Source organism: Echinops telfairi, unplaced genomic scaffold (genome assembly GCF_000313985.2).
Source record: "Echinops telfairi isolate 266 unplaced genomic scaffold, ASM31398v2 ScPeMD7_7457;HRSCAF=8495, whole genome shotgun sequence".
Taxonomy (NCBI): domain Eukaryota; kingdom Metazoa; phylum Chordata; class Mammalia; order Afrosoricida; family Tenrecidae; genus Echinops; species Echinops telfairi.
Genome location: NW_022111357.1, coordinates 23,536,048 through 23,556,227, shown reverse-complemented (window position 1 = coordinate 23,556,227; position 20,180 = coordinate 23,536,048). Strand labels below are relative to the sequence as shown.

The 20,180-nt window shown below is 39.5% G+C and overlaps 1 protein-coding gene across 7 annotated transcripts in view; it reads right to left on the bottom strand.

The window, feature by feature from the left end:
- Positions 1-20,180, bottom strand: part of USP48 (ubiquitin specific peptidase 48) — a 93,976-nt gene that overhangs the window by 56,741 nt on the left and 17,055 nt on the right. For all 7 annotated transcript variants that reach the window (XR_006680890.1, XM_045298736.1, XM_045298735.1 and 4 more), the window contains exons 2-8: positions 12,446-12,566; positions 10,096-10,252; positions 7,115-7,242; positions 3,952-4,076; positions 3,197-3,305; positions 2,473-2,606; positions 1,792-1,874 (exon numbers count right to left, since the gene is read on the bottom strand). Coding sequence is in view for 6 of the 7 variants with exons in the window: in XM_045298736.1 (XP_045154671.1) it covers positions 1,792-1,874; positions 2,473-2,606; positions 3,197-3,305; positions 3,952-4,076; positions 7,115-7,242; positions 10,096-10,252; positions 12,446-12,566 (857 nt within the window). In the remaining variant the exon portion in view is untranslated. The remainder of the gene's footprint in view (positions 1-1,791; positions 1,875-2,472; positions 2,607-3,196; positions 3,306-3,951; positions 4,077-7,114; positions 7,243-10,095; positions 10,253-12,445; positions 12,567-20,180) is intronic.

The following is a 20,180-nucleotide window of genomic DNA, read 5'->3' as shown; positions in this document are numbered from 1 at the left end:
GAATTGTCTACTGAGTCACCAAAAAAAAGAATAGCACTTGTCCAAATGAGCAAAAATAAGGTGCCATTTGTTACCAGAGATGAGAAGGAGGTATAAAAGAGAAAATTTGCGCTTGGGGAAGAAACACATTTATGTCCGTAGTGGTGAGAAAGAGTAGGAATAACGGTGGCACAACATGAATGATGTAATCAATGCCATTGAATTGTAAACTGGTGACATATTGGCGTGTGCATTTTTAACACACATTCACATGAATAGCAATAATTTCTATATTTTTATAATTTCACAAAATCCTCATAAAATATAAGGTCAACCTAACAGGAAAGCCCAACAGTCCTTCAGGTCAGGGAAAGAAAACCACAGAGTAAGAAGACACCCATTTCCTCTAGCAAGAACCCTCAATGTGGCCAAATGAACCCACCAAAAGACAAACAGGGTCATTAATTCTCGGTTGAGATAAGGGTACAGAATCTAGGACAATCTCAGTGGACACCGACATAAACAAGGACAGCATACACTTTGCATCAAGTCACCCAACACTTCTGATACAATTTTAAAGAAGGAATAAATAACAAGACTTTCAGAGCCTCAGTTTTCTTGAGGATGCATAGCTCTTAAGGCTAAGGTGACAAGTGAGGGAATAATAAAGTATTCTTTTCATTTTTCAGTCTTTTATACCCTTAACTATATAGTTATTGATAAAAGAATCTTCATTACATGCTTACTCAATGAAAAGGCAACCAGTATTTCAGCACACCTACAAGGCTGGGTTCCCAGAGGTATCACCAGAAAATTAGCAATAAATTGTGATTCTGTAATTACAGCAGCAGCTGTATTGCTAAGGAGATGCAGGGGGACACTGCACTGGATGACATGGAGATAGGGGTGACAAAAAATTAACTCCCTTTAACATTTTTTTCAGTGTTTCAGTAGAAATTTATTAAATAAAGAAATAACGAAATCTCCAGAGTTAGTTATACAACAAAAACATTAAAATTCCACTATCTTTTAATTCCATTTTCTGCAAACTTTTTGAAACCCCTTTGGACCTACACAGCTAAATTAATGCTAATCCACTCTTTGAACCTTCAGAGCTGTCATTATCTCATCACAATCATGCTTCAAACCGCGTGGTTCTACCTGCACTCAGTACTGTGTTTTTGTCACTGTCAGGGTTTTAATAGTCTGGTGTCTCAGGTCCCATATTGGGGAAATTTGTGCTTATGAATCTATGTCAATAACTGCATTGAGAAGCTAGTGGTAATTAAAGGAAAAATTCAAGAAAAATTTTAAAAGGTTCCTACTCCACTTACTACAAGTGTCTTAACAGATAATATTGTAATTCCATGTAGAAAGAATGTAAGAAAGAAATTCGTTGTTAGTATTCATATAATCTAAGAAATTTCATTTAACAAATGAACAAGTTATTTATTCAACAATTCATATACATTTTGTATCATGATAGTGCAATCGCAACAATGTAATAACATTAGTCCCACTTGCTCCCTATCTCCCATTTCCATTTATCCTTCTCTTGCACCTTTCCTGTTTCCCATTTAAACAATTTAGAATATCACCTATTATCCTAGAATTAAAAATGATAAACATTACTAAGGATTCTAATGGTCTAGTACAAGAGCTCCATTGGGGAGGGGGAGACACCAAGACTTACTACATGGGGTAAATCAACTCTAGTGACAGTATTAACCAACAGATCAACAGTTATAATCTCTAAGCATTATAATTCTCATTGCTCAGTAAAAATATTACCTTTATGAAAAAATAAATTACCTTTATGTTCTACATAAGGCTCCATATCCAAAATTTCTGAGAAACCAATGTAGGTATTCAGCTTTTTCTTATGTCCAGTTTGCCTACCCAAAAGGAAATTGTATTATATTTACATTTAAAACAACCATAAAACAATACATGAGCTTATCAGCTATTTTAATCAATTTAACAGTAAAGCAAGGTAGATTTCATTTAGTAATCTTGCTGAAAACACCATAAAAGTAGAAGTAAAAATAATATGGTTGGGAAAAACTAATCATAATAAGTTAAAAGATATGGATTTAAAGTGGTGATTCTAAATACAATGCTTATTTCCAGAAGTTTTCATTTACACACACACACACTCCACACCCCAGAAATTCCTGCTTTACAGAAGGTATGTACATTGGACAGACTTTATAAAACAATACGTTCTCATAGGAGTAAGGGGAGCATTATTATTTTTTGTTTGTTTGTTTTCCCCATTATTTGTGATAAGTAGAAATTTTACTTAAATATACAGTAAATACAGAGCGTCCAAAGATTAATTCCATTTCTACCTAAATAGTTGCTTTATCTTTGCTGTTTATAATAATTTCTTCAAACAAAAATATTAAGGACTTCCTACTTTTTAAATTCTTAATTATAGACACCTGGCTTAAGAATTCTGTGATACCAACCTCAGTATTTGCGCATATTTACCTGTCAAACACAAATCGCATTAGCTGCAAGTTCAGAGTGCAAGGGAGGCTAAGCAGTCTGATCTTCCTTGCTGCATTCTGTTTGCTCTGACAGTTTTCACAAAAGTATCGATTGTCTCCTTCTAATTTTTCCTCCTGGTGAGGAATAAGGCATGTTGGGTTTAAAATAAAAGAAGATGGGACGATTCAAAAAATTTCATTTCATTTAACAATTTTCATCCAGTCATTTAAAAATCAAGGTGTTAAATATAATGGACAGAATGAGCACGCACTACTTAACAGTGACACCACTACTTTGTATACAATGACATTTAAAACTGATCTGCCCCTTCCTCAACTGAAGAACCATATTGATGTAGAAAATGTTTGCATTTCACATATACTAGCTCTCACTAAATGAAAAGGTAAACTAATCCTATAACTGAACTTAGATGTCCTTAAATACTGCACTACCCCAATATAATTTTCACACGCACAAATTTGCATATAAAATAATTTGAAGTAGCTAAAAATTACTTTAATATGCAATCTGCTTCTTACAATTTAATCCAATATTTTTCTTCTAGATCATTACATATAAAGTTTATCAAAGTCATTATGTACACAAGAAACACATCTTATGTAAAAAAAAACTGGAATAATTGATCCACCCATTAAATAAAAATATCAGTCAGGATAGTAATTAACTGTTAATGAGCAAAACATATACACTAAAACTTTAGTACCTTCAAAAATTCCGAGATACAATCTGTTAGCTGCTTGTGGCCTTGGATATTTAATTCCAGTTCATAAAACTTAGATAAAAGTTTAGATTCTCTGCCACACTGGTTGCAACTATGATAAAAAAAAAGTGGTAAAATTAAGATTAGAAAAGGGGAGTATCAATAGACCTATTGTATTAAACCTTAAAAACAACAAAGGGGGTAGGGGAGGAAGAAGAGCTGATACAAAGGGTTTAAAGAGAAAGTAAACATTTAGAAAATAATGATGGGAAACATCTGTCTAAATATGCTTAATACAACAGATGTATGGATTGTTGTAAGAGCTGTAAGAGACCCCCAATAAATTCTTTTAATAATAATTTTTTTAAAACATGAAAGGAAGCATTAGTAACCTTAATTTTTCCACAATTATTTATACTATGTATACTAAAAAATAAGCAAGATACAAAGTAACTGGTGAGACCAAACATGTATTTCATGATTAAGAAATGAATTTCATTTTTTTAAGTTATTTTACATTTATTTTTAGTATTCAATCACACTAACTGGCTTCAGTTTTACTCCTTCAGCTCACATGACCCTGCCATATAATAAATAGCAAGCGCTCAACCAGATAGGTCCAAACACCTAAGTGAGATCAGCAGCAATTATCAAATCAATTGTTTAAAGGTTCCCATAGAAACTTACTACTATAAAGATTTCCTATCCCAGGACAACCCACTAGGGTTGTCCTTACACTGTAAGGCTGAAATACTTACACTGTTACATAAGCATACTCTCCACAGAACTGCTGTTGAACAATGTTCCGCACATCCGGATTCTTTTGTTTAGACAAAGTGTCTTCCAATAGAGACATAAAGAGCTTTGAAAATTCTTGGGCATCCTACAATAAAAGTTTGGACTAGTTTTAAAAAGCTGTGTTTGCTCCTTTCAATTTAACAAACAGGAATACACTAAATATTCCAGTAACCACCTGTACATTGAACTTAGTATTGACAATCAGCTATGACAGACTTTGGCTATGTTGAACAATTTGTGACTACCAATGAATTCTCAGGAACCAGACACCAAGTATAACTACACAAAAGCGTCATGTTGGTTTACTGTTGTTCGGTACTGTCAAATAGCATTCCTTTGTCACAGGGTAAACTGCCCCCGTTTTCTAGGCTATAATTTTATGTGACCCAATCTCCAGGTCTTTCTCTTGCAAAGAAGTCAGATGGGTTTAGACTGACAACTTTTCCGTCAGTAGCCAAATGCTTAACAAATGTATCACTGACCCTCTCCTTTACCAAGCGCGACTGTCAGCTTTCACATGTATCTGATGAAACGGAAGATGCCATGCATGGCTGGGGTGCACCTTAGTCCTCAAAGTGATAGCTTTGCTCTTCGGTGTTTTAAGGAGGTCACATACAGCCAATTTGCCCAACATAATACTTTGATTTCTTGACTGCTGGCATTAACAGCGTTTAATATGGCCCCAAGAAAAATGAAATCCTTGATCTCACCAATCTGTTCTCATTAAGGTTTTCATTGGCGTATATCTTCCTCAGAAGTAGTCTGCCTATTTCTTCTTCTAAGTCTGTTCTTAGTCTGGAAGATCGACTGAAGCCTGTTTATCATAGGTTACTCTACTGTTATTTGAGCTTGTGTGGCACAGCTTCCAGCATCGCAAGCAAAAGGCTTGTGATCACTGTAGGACAAACTGACAAGAGGATAGGTGTGGTAGTTATATAATCTTTTATCAATTTGAGAGGATTAAGAGTGGAGGGGTGGAGTCTAGCCTGTCAATCAGGTGATAGCCAATGGGGCCTCTGTGTGGGCATGGCCTTTTACTGAGGATTTTGGGAACTCGGGTTAGGTGGGAGACTCTCTCCTTTCTCCTTCTCTCCCTCTCCTCTGCCCCTCCTGCCAGCCCATGACCCCTGCCAGCCCGGAGATGTTTACACCACTGGATCCACAAGACTTCCAACCCGCTGGCCTGTGATCTTCCTGCATTCAGCATCATTACATGTGTTTCATGAGTCTGAAGAGGACTTTATAGATTGTATCGGACAAATGGACTTATGGCCCTGATCTGAACTGGGTTGGTGTTTTCTCAATATTCAACTGCTCTTGTACATAAAGCTCTTATACACATGAGTGTCTATGAATTTGTTTTTCTAGTCAACCCAGACTAACACAGTAGGGATCTTGTATATAGGGTCAGCAAAAAAGAATAATTCCACAACAGGATGGATTGGTTGGCACAGTGTCTCCAACAATGGGTTCAACCCTAACAATAATTGTGAGGCTGGTGGAGAACCAGGGAATATTTCATTCTGTTGTACAGTCTCTCGGAGTTGAAAAACACTGGACAGCACCGAACACCAGTGACATATTGAGTTAATCTCTTTGAGATAAGAGATTGTGGGGGGACCTGGAAAAAGCACACCAATCTGTGTGATCACGAGGTGTCGAAGGGATCAGGTACCAGGCATCAGAGAACAAAAAATCATATCATTGTGAATGAGGGGGAGTGCAGATTGGGGACCCAAAGCCCATCTGTAGGTAACTGGACATCACCTTATAGAGGGGTCACAGGGAGAAAACAGGGTGCAGAGTAGCAGCAATGAAACATACAACTTTCCTCTAGTTCCTAAATGTTTCCAGCCCCACCACACCCCCACTATCATGATCCCAATTCTACCTTACAAATCCCGCTAGACCAGAGGATGTACACTAATACAAATAGGAACTTCCAAGGAATCCAGGACAGATGATCCCTTCAGGACCAGTGGTGAGAGTGGCAACACCGGGAGGGTGGAAGGAAGGTGGGGTGGAAAGGGGGAACCAATTACAAGGATCTACATATAATCTCCTCCCTGGGTGATAGACAACAGAAAAGTGTGTGACGGGTGACGTCGGACAGTGTAAGATATGACAAAATAATAATAATTTATAAATTATCAAGGGTACATGAAGGAAGGGGAAATGGGGAGGGAGGGGAAAATGAGGAGCAGATATCAAGGGCTCAAAGTAGAAAACAAATGTTTTGAGAATGATGAGGGCAACAAATGTACAAATGTGCTTGACACAATGGATAGATATATGGACTGTGTTAAGAGTTGTATGAGCCCCCAATTAAATAATTTTTTTTCAAAAGAGAGAGAGATTGTGGGGGGAAGGCAAAGACAAAGGGGAGCTGATATCAAGGAGTTCAAGAAGAAAGTTTTGAAAATGATTGTGGTAGCAACTGTATGATATTGCTTGATATGACTGCATGGTGGAATGTTATGCTATCTGTAAGAACTCGATCAAAAGTTTAAAAAGACAGAGAGGGATTGTGTTTGGGGGCATACGAGAGATCTAGTCCGCTAGATATCAAATCTCCAAGGAATCCAGAAGCAAAAGTTGTAGGGCGAAGGAGCTTCCTCCTTAACCAACAGCAAGCCTTCCCCTAGAGTTAGCACTCTGAATTTGAGCTTTCTCAGCTCAACTGTAATAGTTTATCTCACTGTTAAAGCCACTCCTCTGTGGATTTCTGTCACAGCAGCACTAGATAACTAAGACAATGAGTGTCTTGAGTCAGTCACCAAAAGACAACATTGTATGACTACACTCAGTGAACTATCTTGGATTGGCACGTGTGTAGAGAGTAACATTTATTAAGTGGCCATCAGGGTTGAGAAGGGGAAAGAGGAACTCACTGCTTCGGAGAAACTGAGTTTCTATTAGGGTGATGGGGAATAAGAAACAAGTGGTAGTGATAGTTATTCAACAGTTAATGTCAGTGAACTGTACATGTGCGGAATGTAAAATGGCCAACATTTTGCTACATGTTTACCACCATTTTAAATAAAGTGTTTCATTTCAGTTCATTTAATAAGTATTATAAACACTTGGGTACCTTTTAATATTAAAAAGAAGGGAAAGTCTTACCTGCTGTTGCCCTGTGTCCAATCCCAAAGCCTTGACAAACCCCGATGGGTCAATGTATCGCCTGTTACTGTTTTGCAACAAGGCAAACAAGTACTGGAGATGCTCACAAATGGTCTGGGGCTCATAATCTATCAGAAAAACGTGTTTAAAAGCTGTAAAGTGCCATTTCTTCACATGAGAACATAATTAAACATCCTATATCCAAACTATGTTAGTAATTTATTGTAGCTTTAAAACTCTGAAAGGAACAAATTCCCAAGCATGTCTTGGAAGAAATGATGTCTACATACATGGTATGTGGATCACCAGACCCACAAAAGCAGACCCTTCCTTCCTCACAGCCACAATGTCGATCTGACTACAGTTTCTAGCGCCCGATCACATACTCGTTCCTACTTTAACGTTACCTCTCTAGTGGGCACTTCCCACATATAGAGCAAGCGACAAATCTCAAGCATAGCAACTCACTCGTGTCAAGAACACAATGAAGTACTTTAATTTTAGAGTTGCAGGTTTTAGCTGCCGAGAGTATACAAATCACAAGATCTCACAAGACCTAAAAGGCCCCAATTCGTTTGACTTCCTAGACCAATTATCAATGTACGGCCTCTCAGTTCCTAATTTATGCTCCATGATAATGAAGATGAATTCAAAACAGTTTCCCTGTCAGCTGCTCTAAAGTTGAGTCTTGTTAGACGAATGCACTGGAGAGGCACTGGCAGAGCGGTTTTCTCTTGCAGGTTCAATTGTGCCTCTCACCAGCCGTGGCTGCAGTTTTCTGCACAACACTGTGCCCAGAGAATCCTTCGCTCGTCTTCTGGCAGCTCGACGTGCGAAACCTCAAGTGAGGCTTCTCTTGGTCGTGACCTCCTGAGAACCTTCAGATGATTTTGCAGGGGTCCCAGAGTCCTGCAGGCAGTTTCCAGCAAGTTCCACTAACAAGGCATCTATCTCAGTGCCTTTTCAAGCAGCCTTTGAGCAAAGGCAGTGTTCTTTCTAACAGGGTTGGAGCCCAGGCCTAGCAGTGGACCTGTGGTCTGTCCCTGTAGTGCTTTCTTTCACTCTCAACTGCCCAAGCCACTCCCTCCAGCTGATCTTCTATTCTCTCTCAGTCTAATGCCTCACGACTCTAACTCTCCAGTGTAGCCTTCAGATTACTGTGAAGTTTATGTCTCCTGACCAGATTCTGAATGGCATAGCCATGCACAATGGCACACAATCACCAATTGTGACTTTGAGTAAATCAGCATTTCAAATGTAAAATAAAGATAAAATCTAACTTCTTGGGTTACAAAGGCTTTGCAAGCTGTTAAAAGCTTCTTGGGGAGGTGGGAGCGGGGAGGGAGGGGAAAAATGAGGACCTAATGCCCCCCCCACCCCCACAAGTGGAGAAGAAATGTTTTGAGAATGATGAGGGCAATGAATGTACAAATGCGCTTTACACAATTGATGTATGTATGGATTGTATCTAATGAAATGATTTTTTTAAAAAAACGCTTCTTAGGTAAGTCTATATCTGTTTAAGCTCTCTCATTTTACAGTTCGGAATGTATTATAATTACAAACTTTAAATAACTCATACTCTGCTAGTTTTCCTCTCTCTAAGAGAGGGAACAGCTCTGAGCTGCCAGCAGAACTCAGTTCCCACAGCCCTTCCCCTACATGTGTCATCATGATCAGCTTGAGTTTCAGGCGCACACGTTCAAATCTGGTTAAGAAGAGCAGAGGGAGGGAGGGAGGGAGGGGACTACCAGCATGAACTCATGTCAGAGAATATAGTGAAATACAAAAACTGTATGTGTTTAGAGGGGAGAAACATATTGCTTAGATATACATTAAAGCTACAGTATCCAAAGGTGGCCAAAGTACATAATTTTATAAAATAGAAACTTTGTTATTTTATAATCTTCTCAATAATTTTACACCAGCAAAACTGCTAAGAATGTAAAGTGATTCATCTCAAATCACTCATCTTTACATACCCTGTTACATTATACACTATACAATTAACTTGGACTTATACATTCAGAATTACAAGGATAAAGTTTTGGGGCAACAGTATAGGAATTTTGTGGGGAGGAAGAAAAAAGGAGCTGATATCAAGGGCCACGTAGAAAGCAAATGCTTTGAGAATGAAGGCAACAATTGTACAAATGTGTTTGACACGATGGACGGATGGATAGATGGATGGTGATAAGAACTGTATGAGCCCCAATAAATGATTTTTTTTAAAAGAATTTTGAAACACTTTTAAAACAAAGATGACTACTGAGTAGGGTGAACATTGAGGTGTGACTACTGTCTACAAGATTGCAAGATGCTGTGGAGCTGAAGGAGCAATCTTGTCTCTCTGAAGCCAAAGACAAAAGCCATCAGTCCAAATCAGGTATGAAAAAGACCACATAAGGTTTACAGAGAGGACCAAGAGTCTGAATGTCCACTTTGGAGCTTTCCAGACCTAAATAATCTTAGACACCCACTCTCTTTACTCCCTTCAGCTTTGAGAACGAGAAAAGTTTGATGCCATTCTGTAAAAGCAAGAGGTAGCAATCAACTGCCTTAAAACAACAAACCCTACAGAGCAGTTCTGCTCTGCGTACAGGGCACAGTGTCAGAAATGTTAATGGGCTACATCGGTGTAGTTTTATCATAGGATTCATGAAGTCTCTTCAATTAAGCAAATGTTAAATCTTATATTTAACAGATTTTTATCTATCTCTAGAAATAAATGGATGCTAACGACACATTGCCTAGAGAAATCACAGCTGTGCATCATATAAAATTAATCAAATGGGCTTCCCTCGTTTGAATATTAGCCTTTGGTGCACAAATGAAGCAGTAAGGGGAGACGTCATGACAATAATTGCACAGGCCTTAGCTCTGTACTGGGCACATAGTGAGCATTCCAAAGTCAGTTCGGTCTTATTTGGGGAGTTCACAACTGACCTAGCTTGCAGTGTACCGAGAGGTGAGACACTAACCTTTCTCTTCTTGGATGCCATCGCTCACTATGTAGTCGCTACAAGTACTTGGACATAAGTACAGCGCTTGCCGCAGCTCCAAGTTGAGAAACCACACTTGAAGAAATGTGTTGACATAACACGTGGCTCCAAGGTTAGTCAGGCCCACAAAGGAGTTCTGATAAAAATAGACATTTTCATTATAAAATCAGTATTTCCTGTTCAACAACAATGAAGAATGTATAAAAGACATTATTTGCTTAAATTTTCAGATTAAAAATATGAGTAAAGCTGTCCTGGTGACACAATGGTTAAACACTCAACTGCTAACCAAAAGGTTGCTGGTTGAAACCCATCAGCCACTCCATGAGAAAGATGAGGCTGTCTATATCCCTGAAGATTTAAAGCCAGGGAAACTCGATACAGTATAGGCTTCCTCTGAGTTGGATTTGACTTGACTGCTAGTGGGTTTGGTGTGGTTTTGATAGGACTAGCTTAGCATATACCTGGTTGATGCAAACTGTTATTAAAATCCTTAGACCGTGGGGTGCGACCCCTTTGGGGGTCGAATAACCCTTTCACAGGGGTCGCCTAAGAGCATCGGATGGCCTTAGGAACCGAGAGACCGCTGCTCTATCTGTCTCCAAGTGGGTCAGCCCACATGCAGATACGCCAACCTATGAGGGCCCGGCATGAAGACTGTTACCCATACTACCCCATGCTTCAAGACAAAATTTCATTTATTTGTAATTAGAAATAAATATTTCACAAAATATAATTACATATTGTTTTGTGATTAATCACTATGCTTTAATTATGTTCAACTTGGAACAATGACAATAGATCCTGCATATCATATATTTACATAACAATTCATAACAGTAGCAAAATTACAGTGATGAAGTAGCAACGAAAATAATTTTATGGTTGGGGGGTCACCACAACCCGAGGACCTGCATTAAAGGATCAAAGGATCGGGCATTAGGAAGGTTGAGAACCACTGCCTTAGATCAATATCACCTTTTCTGTGGTATGTTACTGTTACCCACCCTCCTATTATCTAAATCTTTGATCTTACACACCCTGGTTATCAGCATTCCTTCACAAGACCCTCCTGAAGAACAGCCCTTGGCTCCTTCCAGCCTGAAACAGATTGGAGAATGGGTGCAATCCAGACAATGCTGTCCTCCAGCTCACCTGAAGGCAGGAGTCACCGAAAGGGAGCAGTCTCTGGCCCACCCTCCTCTCCAGGAGGATTTTGTAACTGAGATGTGCATCTTTAGAACCTTAGGGAAAACAAGACTCAAAAGCTAGACTTCTGTTTACAGAAGAGGGGTTAAAGGGTAGAAAAGTCAGAATCCTAGAACTCTAAGGGGATAAAAGACCCAGTCCCCCCAGAATGTTGATCATGAGACCCTGCAAGTCTCCTTGTCTGTGCAGACAAGAAAATCCTTTTCTGCTGATCTTGCCCACAGTGTCCCCTTTACTTCAATTGGCCAATAGAGCAGGGCCATGATCTATAGGTTAGGTGGCAATACTAAATATGGTGCTACCTGAAAGGTTAGAAGAGTTCCCCTACAGGCACACTGGAGAAAGGTCTAGAGTTTTGCAGTCACTGAAAAGCCTGTGGAGCACAGCTCTACTCTGACACAATGAAGGATGCTGTGAGTGGGCATTGACTCAATAGAAACTGGTGACGAGCACTTAAGACAGCACCATTATTCACCTTGAACTCAAACCAGCCAATTTCCACTCACAGTGACAGAGTAGAACTGCTTCTCTGGGTTTCCAAGACCAAATCTTTACCAGGAGCAGTCTCCTTTCTCCCACAGATCAGCTGAGGAGATCTTAATCCACCCAGCCTAAAGCCAGCAGCCAATACTAAACCCACTGTGCCATCAAAAAGGTTCATGATCCAATTCCTTATTTCTTAATTTCATTTTTTCCATCTTCAGTCACTTGAAAAAAAATACTAGAGGGACTATGAAAGATCAATTTTGAAATCATGTGTATGTTTTCATTTGTTCTATTTCTAAACTGTCAAGCACTCAGTAGAATAAAGACACTCTAGAAATGTTTCTTTAGTGAATTCATGTTTTACACTTAAAAAAGAATTCAAAAGAAAACATGACATGGTAAAGCAAACATAAAATCAACATTTAAATTAAAATGACTACTTAAAGACTTAAAAAGCTGCCTATTTTAAATCACACCACCAAAGACTATTCCACTTCAAGATAGCTTAGGGTCTTAAGTTCCACCAGTTAGCTTAAAGCTGCATAAATATATGCAGCCAGCAGTGTTTTCTGGTCCTGGGACGCAAACAGGAGCAAGGAACACATACAGTAACCATTTAGAAAGGATGGCTTACCTTTTTTCTCCTCTCGCAGTTGGGATCATCAATGTTATGAAAACTATTTTCATCTATTTCTCCTAACCAAATATGTTCACCAATCCCAACCAAGCAATTCGGGTTTCCTTTGCAGTTTCGCCTATTTTTAAAAGAGGAAAAAGGAAAGAAGAAAATATGTTATTACTGCCTCATTTAAAATTACTGCATAGGCAGCAAAGTGGGGTAAAGAAAGTAGATGGTGCCCAGCTATCAATTGGCATAGTGTTTGGGTCTTAAAGGCTTGTATTCAATCAAACAAGCAGCCATGTAAGCAAGGAGTTAACATGGAAGAAGTTAACAAGAGAAGTTCACACAGAAGTCCACACCAGCAGCCCGCCAACTTGTGTGATCCAAATATGACAATTACAAAATTCAAATATGGTGCAGGTTAAAGTATCCGAGGTAAAATTGTGAACACCCAATTTGTGGAAGGCTGTGGAGGGTAGTGGGAGCCCAAGCCCCATGTGAGATGCTGGCAGACCCCCTCCAGCCACAGCAAGAGTCTGAAACAGCCTTACTTTCAGGCAGAGACCTTGTAATTTTTATTATGCTGGACTGAAGTAGACACTTGGCCAATTGACCTCCCTGTAAACCAGCAGCTCTCAACCTTCCTAATGCCTCGACCCTTTAATACAGTTCCTGATGTTGTGGTGACCTCCACCACCACCACCATAAAATTATTTTCATTGCTACTTCATAACTGTAATGTTGCTACTGTTATGAATCGGGTGACTCCCCAAAAGGGTCGCAAACCCACAGGTTGAGAACTTCTGCTACAGACTGACGTGAATTTGTTCTGGGTGTATCTCTTGTTCCATGACAGAAATTTCTTCCCTGGCTTTTTGAATGTTGATGGGGGTCTTTTCTTTCTCATTATTTGTATTTTCATCTTTATATTATTATTATTTTATCCTTATCACCTTATTTCGATCTTGTTTATTGTTTCTGTTGGGTTTCCCAGTTTGTTAGCACAGGAGTAGATGCATAGTGATAATTCATACAAGGGTTTATAGGAGAATATAGGGGTGAGGATCAGGTGACAGGGAGGGAAAGGGAATTTAGGGAGTAAATAATGAAGGGGGAAGAGGGAGGGTGCACTACAACTGATTGCCATTGCGCAACTCATTTTAAAGACGTTTAAACTGGGGAGTTCTAAAATTGATATGGTGATGATTGTACAATTCTTCTTGATACGATTGAACGATTGAACTATTGAATTGTAAGATATGTATATTATGTGCCAATAAAACTGTTGGAAAAAATACTATATGGACTAGGCATTCAAACCCACCAATCATTCCTTGGGGAAAGATGAGACTGACAGTCTGGAAAACCCTGTACAGGGTTCACTTTGAGTTACTGAGAGTCAGAACTAGTGGCAGTGGGTTTGGTTTGAGTAGTTCTATGATAAAAAGCAGAAAGAATAAACCACTGGTATGACCACTGACAGAGCAGACCCATACATTACAGAGCTGAACTGCCTGCCATGGGCTTTCTCAATACACTCCTTAAAGAAGCATGCTGCCAGGACTGTCTTCTACTGTGACAGCAACCTTTATGTTAATCCAAACACTCACTGCCATCAGAGTGATTTCAACTCAGAGCAGCTCTCTGTAGAGCTCCCAAGACTGTACACCTTACAGAAGCATAGAAGCCTCCTCATTGTCTCACAGAGCAATTGATGGGTTTAAACCACAGACCTGTGGTAAATAGCCCATCATCTAACCCACAAAGCCACCATGGCGGGACCACAGTTCTGAGACAAGGAGCATCCATATTAAAATAACACCAAGATACTAGCTGGAGGCTTGATGGTGCTGTGGTTTAAGCATTAGTCTGTCAACCATAAAGTCAGTGGTTTAAACCCACAGGGTAAAAATGAGGCTGTCTGCTTGCATAAAGATTTACATTCTTAGAAGCCCTAAGGAGTAGTTCTACTCTAGCCCATGTAGGGTTGTTCTGAGTCACAACTGATTTGATGGCAATGGGTTCTATTTTGTTTTTTGGAGATACCATGTTTCACCCCTCGCCATATTACTCACTCAAGGTATCCTCTCATCATACTTATTCAATCCATGTGCTGAGCAAATAATCTGAGAAACTGGATTACATGAAAAAGAATGCAGCATCAGGAATGGGGGTAGGCTTATTAATAACCTAAAATATGCAGATAACATAACCATGCTTGCTGAAAGTGAAGACTTCAAGTACTTGCTGATGATCTTTGATCTTCAAGGATTACAGCAGTCTTCTGTATGGACTAGAACTCAATGAATAGAAAACTAAAGTCCTCACAACTGGAACAATAGGGAACATCATGATAAAATGGCGAAAAGATTCAAGTTGTCAAAAATTCTGTCTGGCTTCGATCCACTATCAGCGCGTGTTGCACTGGGCAAATCTGTTGCACAAGACCTCTTTAGAGTGTTGAAAAGCAGGGTTACTTTGAGGACTGAGGTGTGCCTGCCTCAAGTCATGGTATTTTCAACTACCTCCTACGCATGTGAAAAGCTGGACATTGAATGAGGAAGACTGTCGAAGGCTGCATTTGAAGTGTGGTGCTGTAGCATAATGAAAAGTCCCAGACCTGCTGAAAGGCCAGGCAAATCTGTCTTGGAAGAAGTACAGCCACAGTGCTCCTTAGAGGAAAGGGTGGCCGGACTTCCTCTAACATACTTTGGACATGCTGTCAGGCAAGACCAGTCTCAAAAGAAGGACATCAGGCTGGGTAAAGTGGAGGGGCAGTGAAGAAGAGGAAGGCCCTTAAGGAGGTGGATGGACACTGTGGCTGCAACAAAGGACCCTAGTACAGGAATAATTGTGAGGTTGACCTGGTGCAGGACTGGACAGTGTTTCATTCTCTTGTGCTTTGGGTCAGAACCCACTCAAGGACACAACATGTTTCACCTCTAAGATGAGCAAAACCAAGAAAGTTTAACAGACTTAACTTGAAAGGCTGTGGGGAAACAAGCTTGAGAGTGCTCTGCTGAAGGAATGAATTCGACGGGATTTTATAAAGTGATAAATGACACAGTACCTGCAACAAAGGGTTCACACACACCGACAACTTTGAGAGCACAGGATCAAACAGTGCTGCTTTCTGCCGCACGTGCGATCAGAACTGGCTCACGGCGCCCAACTACAAGGATTTTGGGGGAGGAATTTCACACTGTCCAACAAATCTACTTATGTGGTTACCATTTGACTTAGCAACCTAATAATTTCTGAGAATTTATTCCAAAGAAATGTCTCCCACACTCACTAGGTTAGTCAAGGCAGCACTAAAACACTGTCTAAACACCCTGCTGACTGGTTACAGCCACACTATGAAGTGCTCTGCAATTGTAAAACAAAGACAAATAAAAACATGAGGATGAACTCAATAAAATGATGTGAAGTAATTTCCAGAATATTAAAATTAAAGGGAGGAAGAACACAGTACAAAAAGGTATCTTTTGTGTAAGAAAGTAAGACAATAGGAAAATATATATCATATCATCTGCTCATTTAGGCAAAAAAACACAAAAAAGATAAGCCAAAGGCTAATGACATTGTTTCCCTTAAATGTATGAATGTGAATAAAAGTTTTTGGAAGAGGGGCTAGAGCACTTTTCTGAATGTATTTTTATAAAAACTGCTGACTTTTTAGGGCCAAGTTCATTTCATGTTCTCTCTCTCTCTGTTCTCTCCACCACCACCCCCTCTCTGTTCTCTCTCTCCCCCCCCCCTTCTCTCACACACAAACACACAAATATTATGGGAATTCTAAAATTCAATACAAACAAAAACAAACAAGCCTATTTCCATTGAACAGCCAACCCACACTAAGAAAGTAAGTCAGGGTCACAAGGAAGAGACAAGCTAGTCAGGGTGCAGTATAGCACCGATGAAACATACAGCTTTCCTCTAGTTCTTTCTCCCACCATCACTAGCCACATCATGACCCCAATTCTACTTTAAATATCCGGCTAGACCAGAGCATGTATACTGGTACAGATAAGTACTCACAACACAGGTAATCCAGGACAGACAAACCCCTCAGGACCAATAATGAAAGTAGTGATACCAGGAGAGGAAGGGGAAGGTGGGAGGAGAAAAGGGGAAACGATAACAATAATCTACATATAGTCCCCTCCCAGGGGGATGCACAACAGGAAAGTGGGTGAAGGGAGACAGCGGTTGGTGTGAGACATGAAAAAAAATTATAAATTTATAAATTATCAAGAGTTCATAAATTTATAATTTATAAATTATCAAGAGTTCATGAGGGAGGGAGAGAAAATTGAGGAGCTGATACCAAGGGCTCAAGCAGAAAATGTTTTGAAAATGATGACAACATATGCACAAATGTGCTTGACACAATAAATGTATGTATGGATTGTGATAAAAGCTGTTAGCGCCCCCAGTAAAATGAGAAACAAATGGCAAGTAAAGACACACACATTAATTTTGGAACACAAATATTGGCAAGATCAGTATCCTCAGACTGAAGCCATAAGACACAAATACTGAACTCTGTCCAGTAATCTTCTTTTCCAGCAGCATAGGTTAACAACCTTCTGGGGAATCTACAATTTAACAAATAAATACATATACTGGAGCAGCTCAATCTATAGAAAGATAATTGAAAACTAATCAGTTTGCTAAGGTACATAGAATAACCATGGAAAGAGAAAGGGATGGATTACCACCACTATCCGAAAGAGCTAAAATTTGGGGGAGCAATTAAATATACACACATGCACATAAGAAAAGAAAATCCAATTTCGAGGAAGAAATTTAAAAAAAGAAAACAGAAGAATGAAATGAACTCTAATTACAAGTATAAATCTAAATTCAGGGGTTTGAATTTATTTAAGTAGGCAGACTAAAACAGAAGGTAATGGTTATGTGAATTTTAGACCAATGACACGTTCAGAATAAAAAATTACTTGTGTGGTTTGTCTGAAACTCACCTTGGGGTACCCTGTACTTATTTCTGCTCAATCAGACTTTCGAGCAGTCACATTAAAAGAACCTACCTCAGGGCTGGGCAAGGAAAGTACAAGATGTCTGAACATCTTACTGGGTTCCAAAAAGGATCAATCTCTTTAGAAAAAGATGAGGCTATAAGACAGGGACACAGACTCATCTTAAAGAGATTTGCCATACCTGGGGTGATGGAAACGCTGAAGTAAATAATGATGAAGTTATAAGAAACTCAAAGAGCACAACCCAACCAGGTGGCTCGACTGTTAGCTCTCTGGCTGCTAACCCAAAGATCTGAGACTGGAACTCACTAGTCCCTCCAAGAGAGAAAAATGTGGCAGTGTGCTTCTGTAAAATATTTTGACAAGGATCTACATAGAACCTCCTCCCTGGGAGACGGACAACAGAAAAGTGGGTGAGGGGCGACGTTGGACAGTGTAAGATATGACAAAATAATAATTTATAAATTATCAAGGGTTCATGAGGGAGGGGGGAAAATGAGTAGCTGATACCAAGTGTTTAAATGGAGAGCAAAGTATTTGAGAATGATGATGGCAACAAATGTACACATGTGCTTGACACAACTGAGGTATGTATGGATTATAAGAGTTGTATGAGCCACTGATAAAATTATTTAAATATTAATAAATTAATTAAAAAAATTTTTTTGACCTGGAAAACGTTATGGGTCAATTCTACTCAGTATAACACTGTGGTTAGTTACTGACCTAGCTGCTAACCAAATGAGCTAAAGTTCAAAACCATCAACTGTTCTGCAGGAAAAAAGAAGCTCCTGTGAAGATGACAGCCGTGGGAACTGTTCGAGTCTGTCCTATGGGGCTGGTATGAGTTGGAATCCACCACTCAACAGCAATGATGGAATTTGTTGGCTTTTCAATGTATAGAATCTATTCCTCAGGAATGACAGAATTAGAAAACACCAATTTGAGAGCTATCAGGTAAAAATTATCAATAGATGTTAATGGAAGCAAGTTTGTGGAGTAACAGAATATTAACATATAATCTCAAAGTAGTTCACCAAAATATTAATTCCAAAGGGAAATAAACTTCCAGTGTGGAAACGTTGAGGACACTGTCTTAATCAAATCATTCAACTTAACAGACAGCAATGACTGCATGATGTAAGGAACTTTCTACAAGTGACCTGTGCTTTTCTGACTCAAGTGATCAGCAGTGGGTGTAGTTTCAGTACTTTTCAAAAACGTTAATGTCATAAAATAAAAGATTTAGTAATCATTCTAGATGAAAAGACATTAAAGAGACAGGACAACTGCATGAAACACACTAGCTAGAATTATCTGCCTATAAAGGACATGTTGGGACATTATGAGCTAGATATTTCTGAAGGTAATGTACTACAGATTTGTTATTGGTGAGAGAAGACTGGAAACAAAACATGCCTATCAGCCGCGTATTAAGAGCTTAAATTCCGAGCAAAAGGCTAAGGAAGGCAATGAGAACCCAAAATCCATTAGCAAAGTCCCCACAAAGATTAAGTCTCTATGGATGTCTTTCGGCTCATTAACTAAGTGTGTACACAATCTTGCCCTCAGGTAGAAAGTCTTGGAGAATGGATAGCCTCCACCCTTATCTAGCCAGTCCAGGGAGGGACACAGTCTCTTTCTTACAGGGGCTGGCCTGGATTGTCCTTGATGGCAGTCACCATACTAGGAACAGTAGAGAGCTCGCATCGTCATGAGTCATGCCCAATCCCCACCAATAGTGAATTTGTCGCAGTTCCCTTTGTTCCATGCTGTTTTATCTAGCTTCCCAATTGTGAATCTTTGGAAGCCATTTTGACCTCAGACTAATGGCCTTCCTCATGGGATGAGGTGTCCGTGTCCATGTATTTGTGTTGTCTTTGTCTCGTTTAAGAATTAATAAATGTTCTCCTTAAATTATATTTGAGATCGGGGTCTCTTTTATACCCTAAGACAATGCACAGCTAATAAAATAAATTATAATTTTATCAAATGGAAAGTATTGCTCTTTTCCCCCCAAATAAAGAAAATTTTTATATGTTGTGATATGTAACAGTGTATTAGTCTGAGTACTTTGGAGAAACAAATCCACAGAAACTCATGTATAAGAGAGTTTATATAAAGGTTAAGTGAGCATCAAGAAAACATCCAAATCCAGTGCTGCCCAAGCCCACAAGTCCAACATTAACCCATATGTCCAACACCAATCCACAAAGTCCTCCATCTCACAAAACAGATGCAATGATGCCGACAGCAGGAGGAAAGTGGAGTCAGTGAATGTGTAAACATCTCAGCGTGCTGGCAGGGGTCTCCACAGGGGTGCCCCAGCACCCAGGGCTGCATTGGGTTAGGTCCATGTGGCTTCTCCTTGGGGATTATCTTGCAGGAAGTCAGCCTTGCAAGCTGAAGCAGGGAACTGCTAAGGCAGCTGCACCCTGGTGCGACCATCACAAAGCAAGAGATCCGAGGTTCACTGAGCCATTTATCCCTCTGCCCTTCAATTAATTCCACATGTGTTTATTGGCCAGGTTGGCACAATAAGCTAACTCAAACAGTATTAATTTAATCAAAGAATACTAGCTAAGATTACCTTTGAACATGACATTGCAGCTATTCTGAGGAGTAATCTTTCAACCAATTCCTAGATGGGCTTTTACAAAATAAACAGTAATGTGTTCCTTCAATCAAGGAACTGTGTGAGTCCACACTAGCAACATCTAACCAAAAGTAAAAGAAAGAAGGCG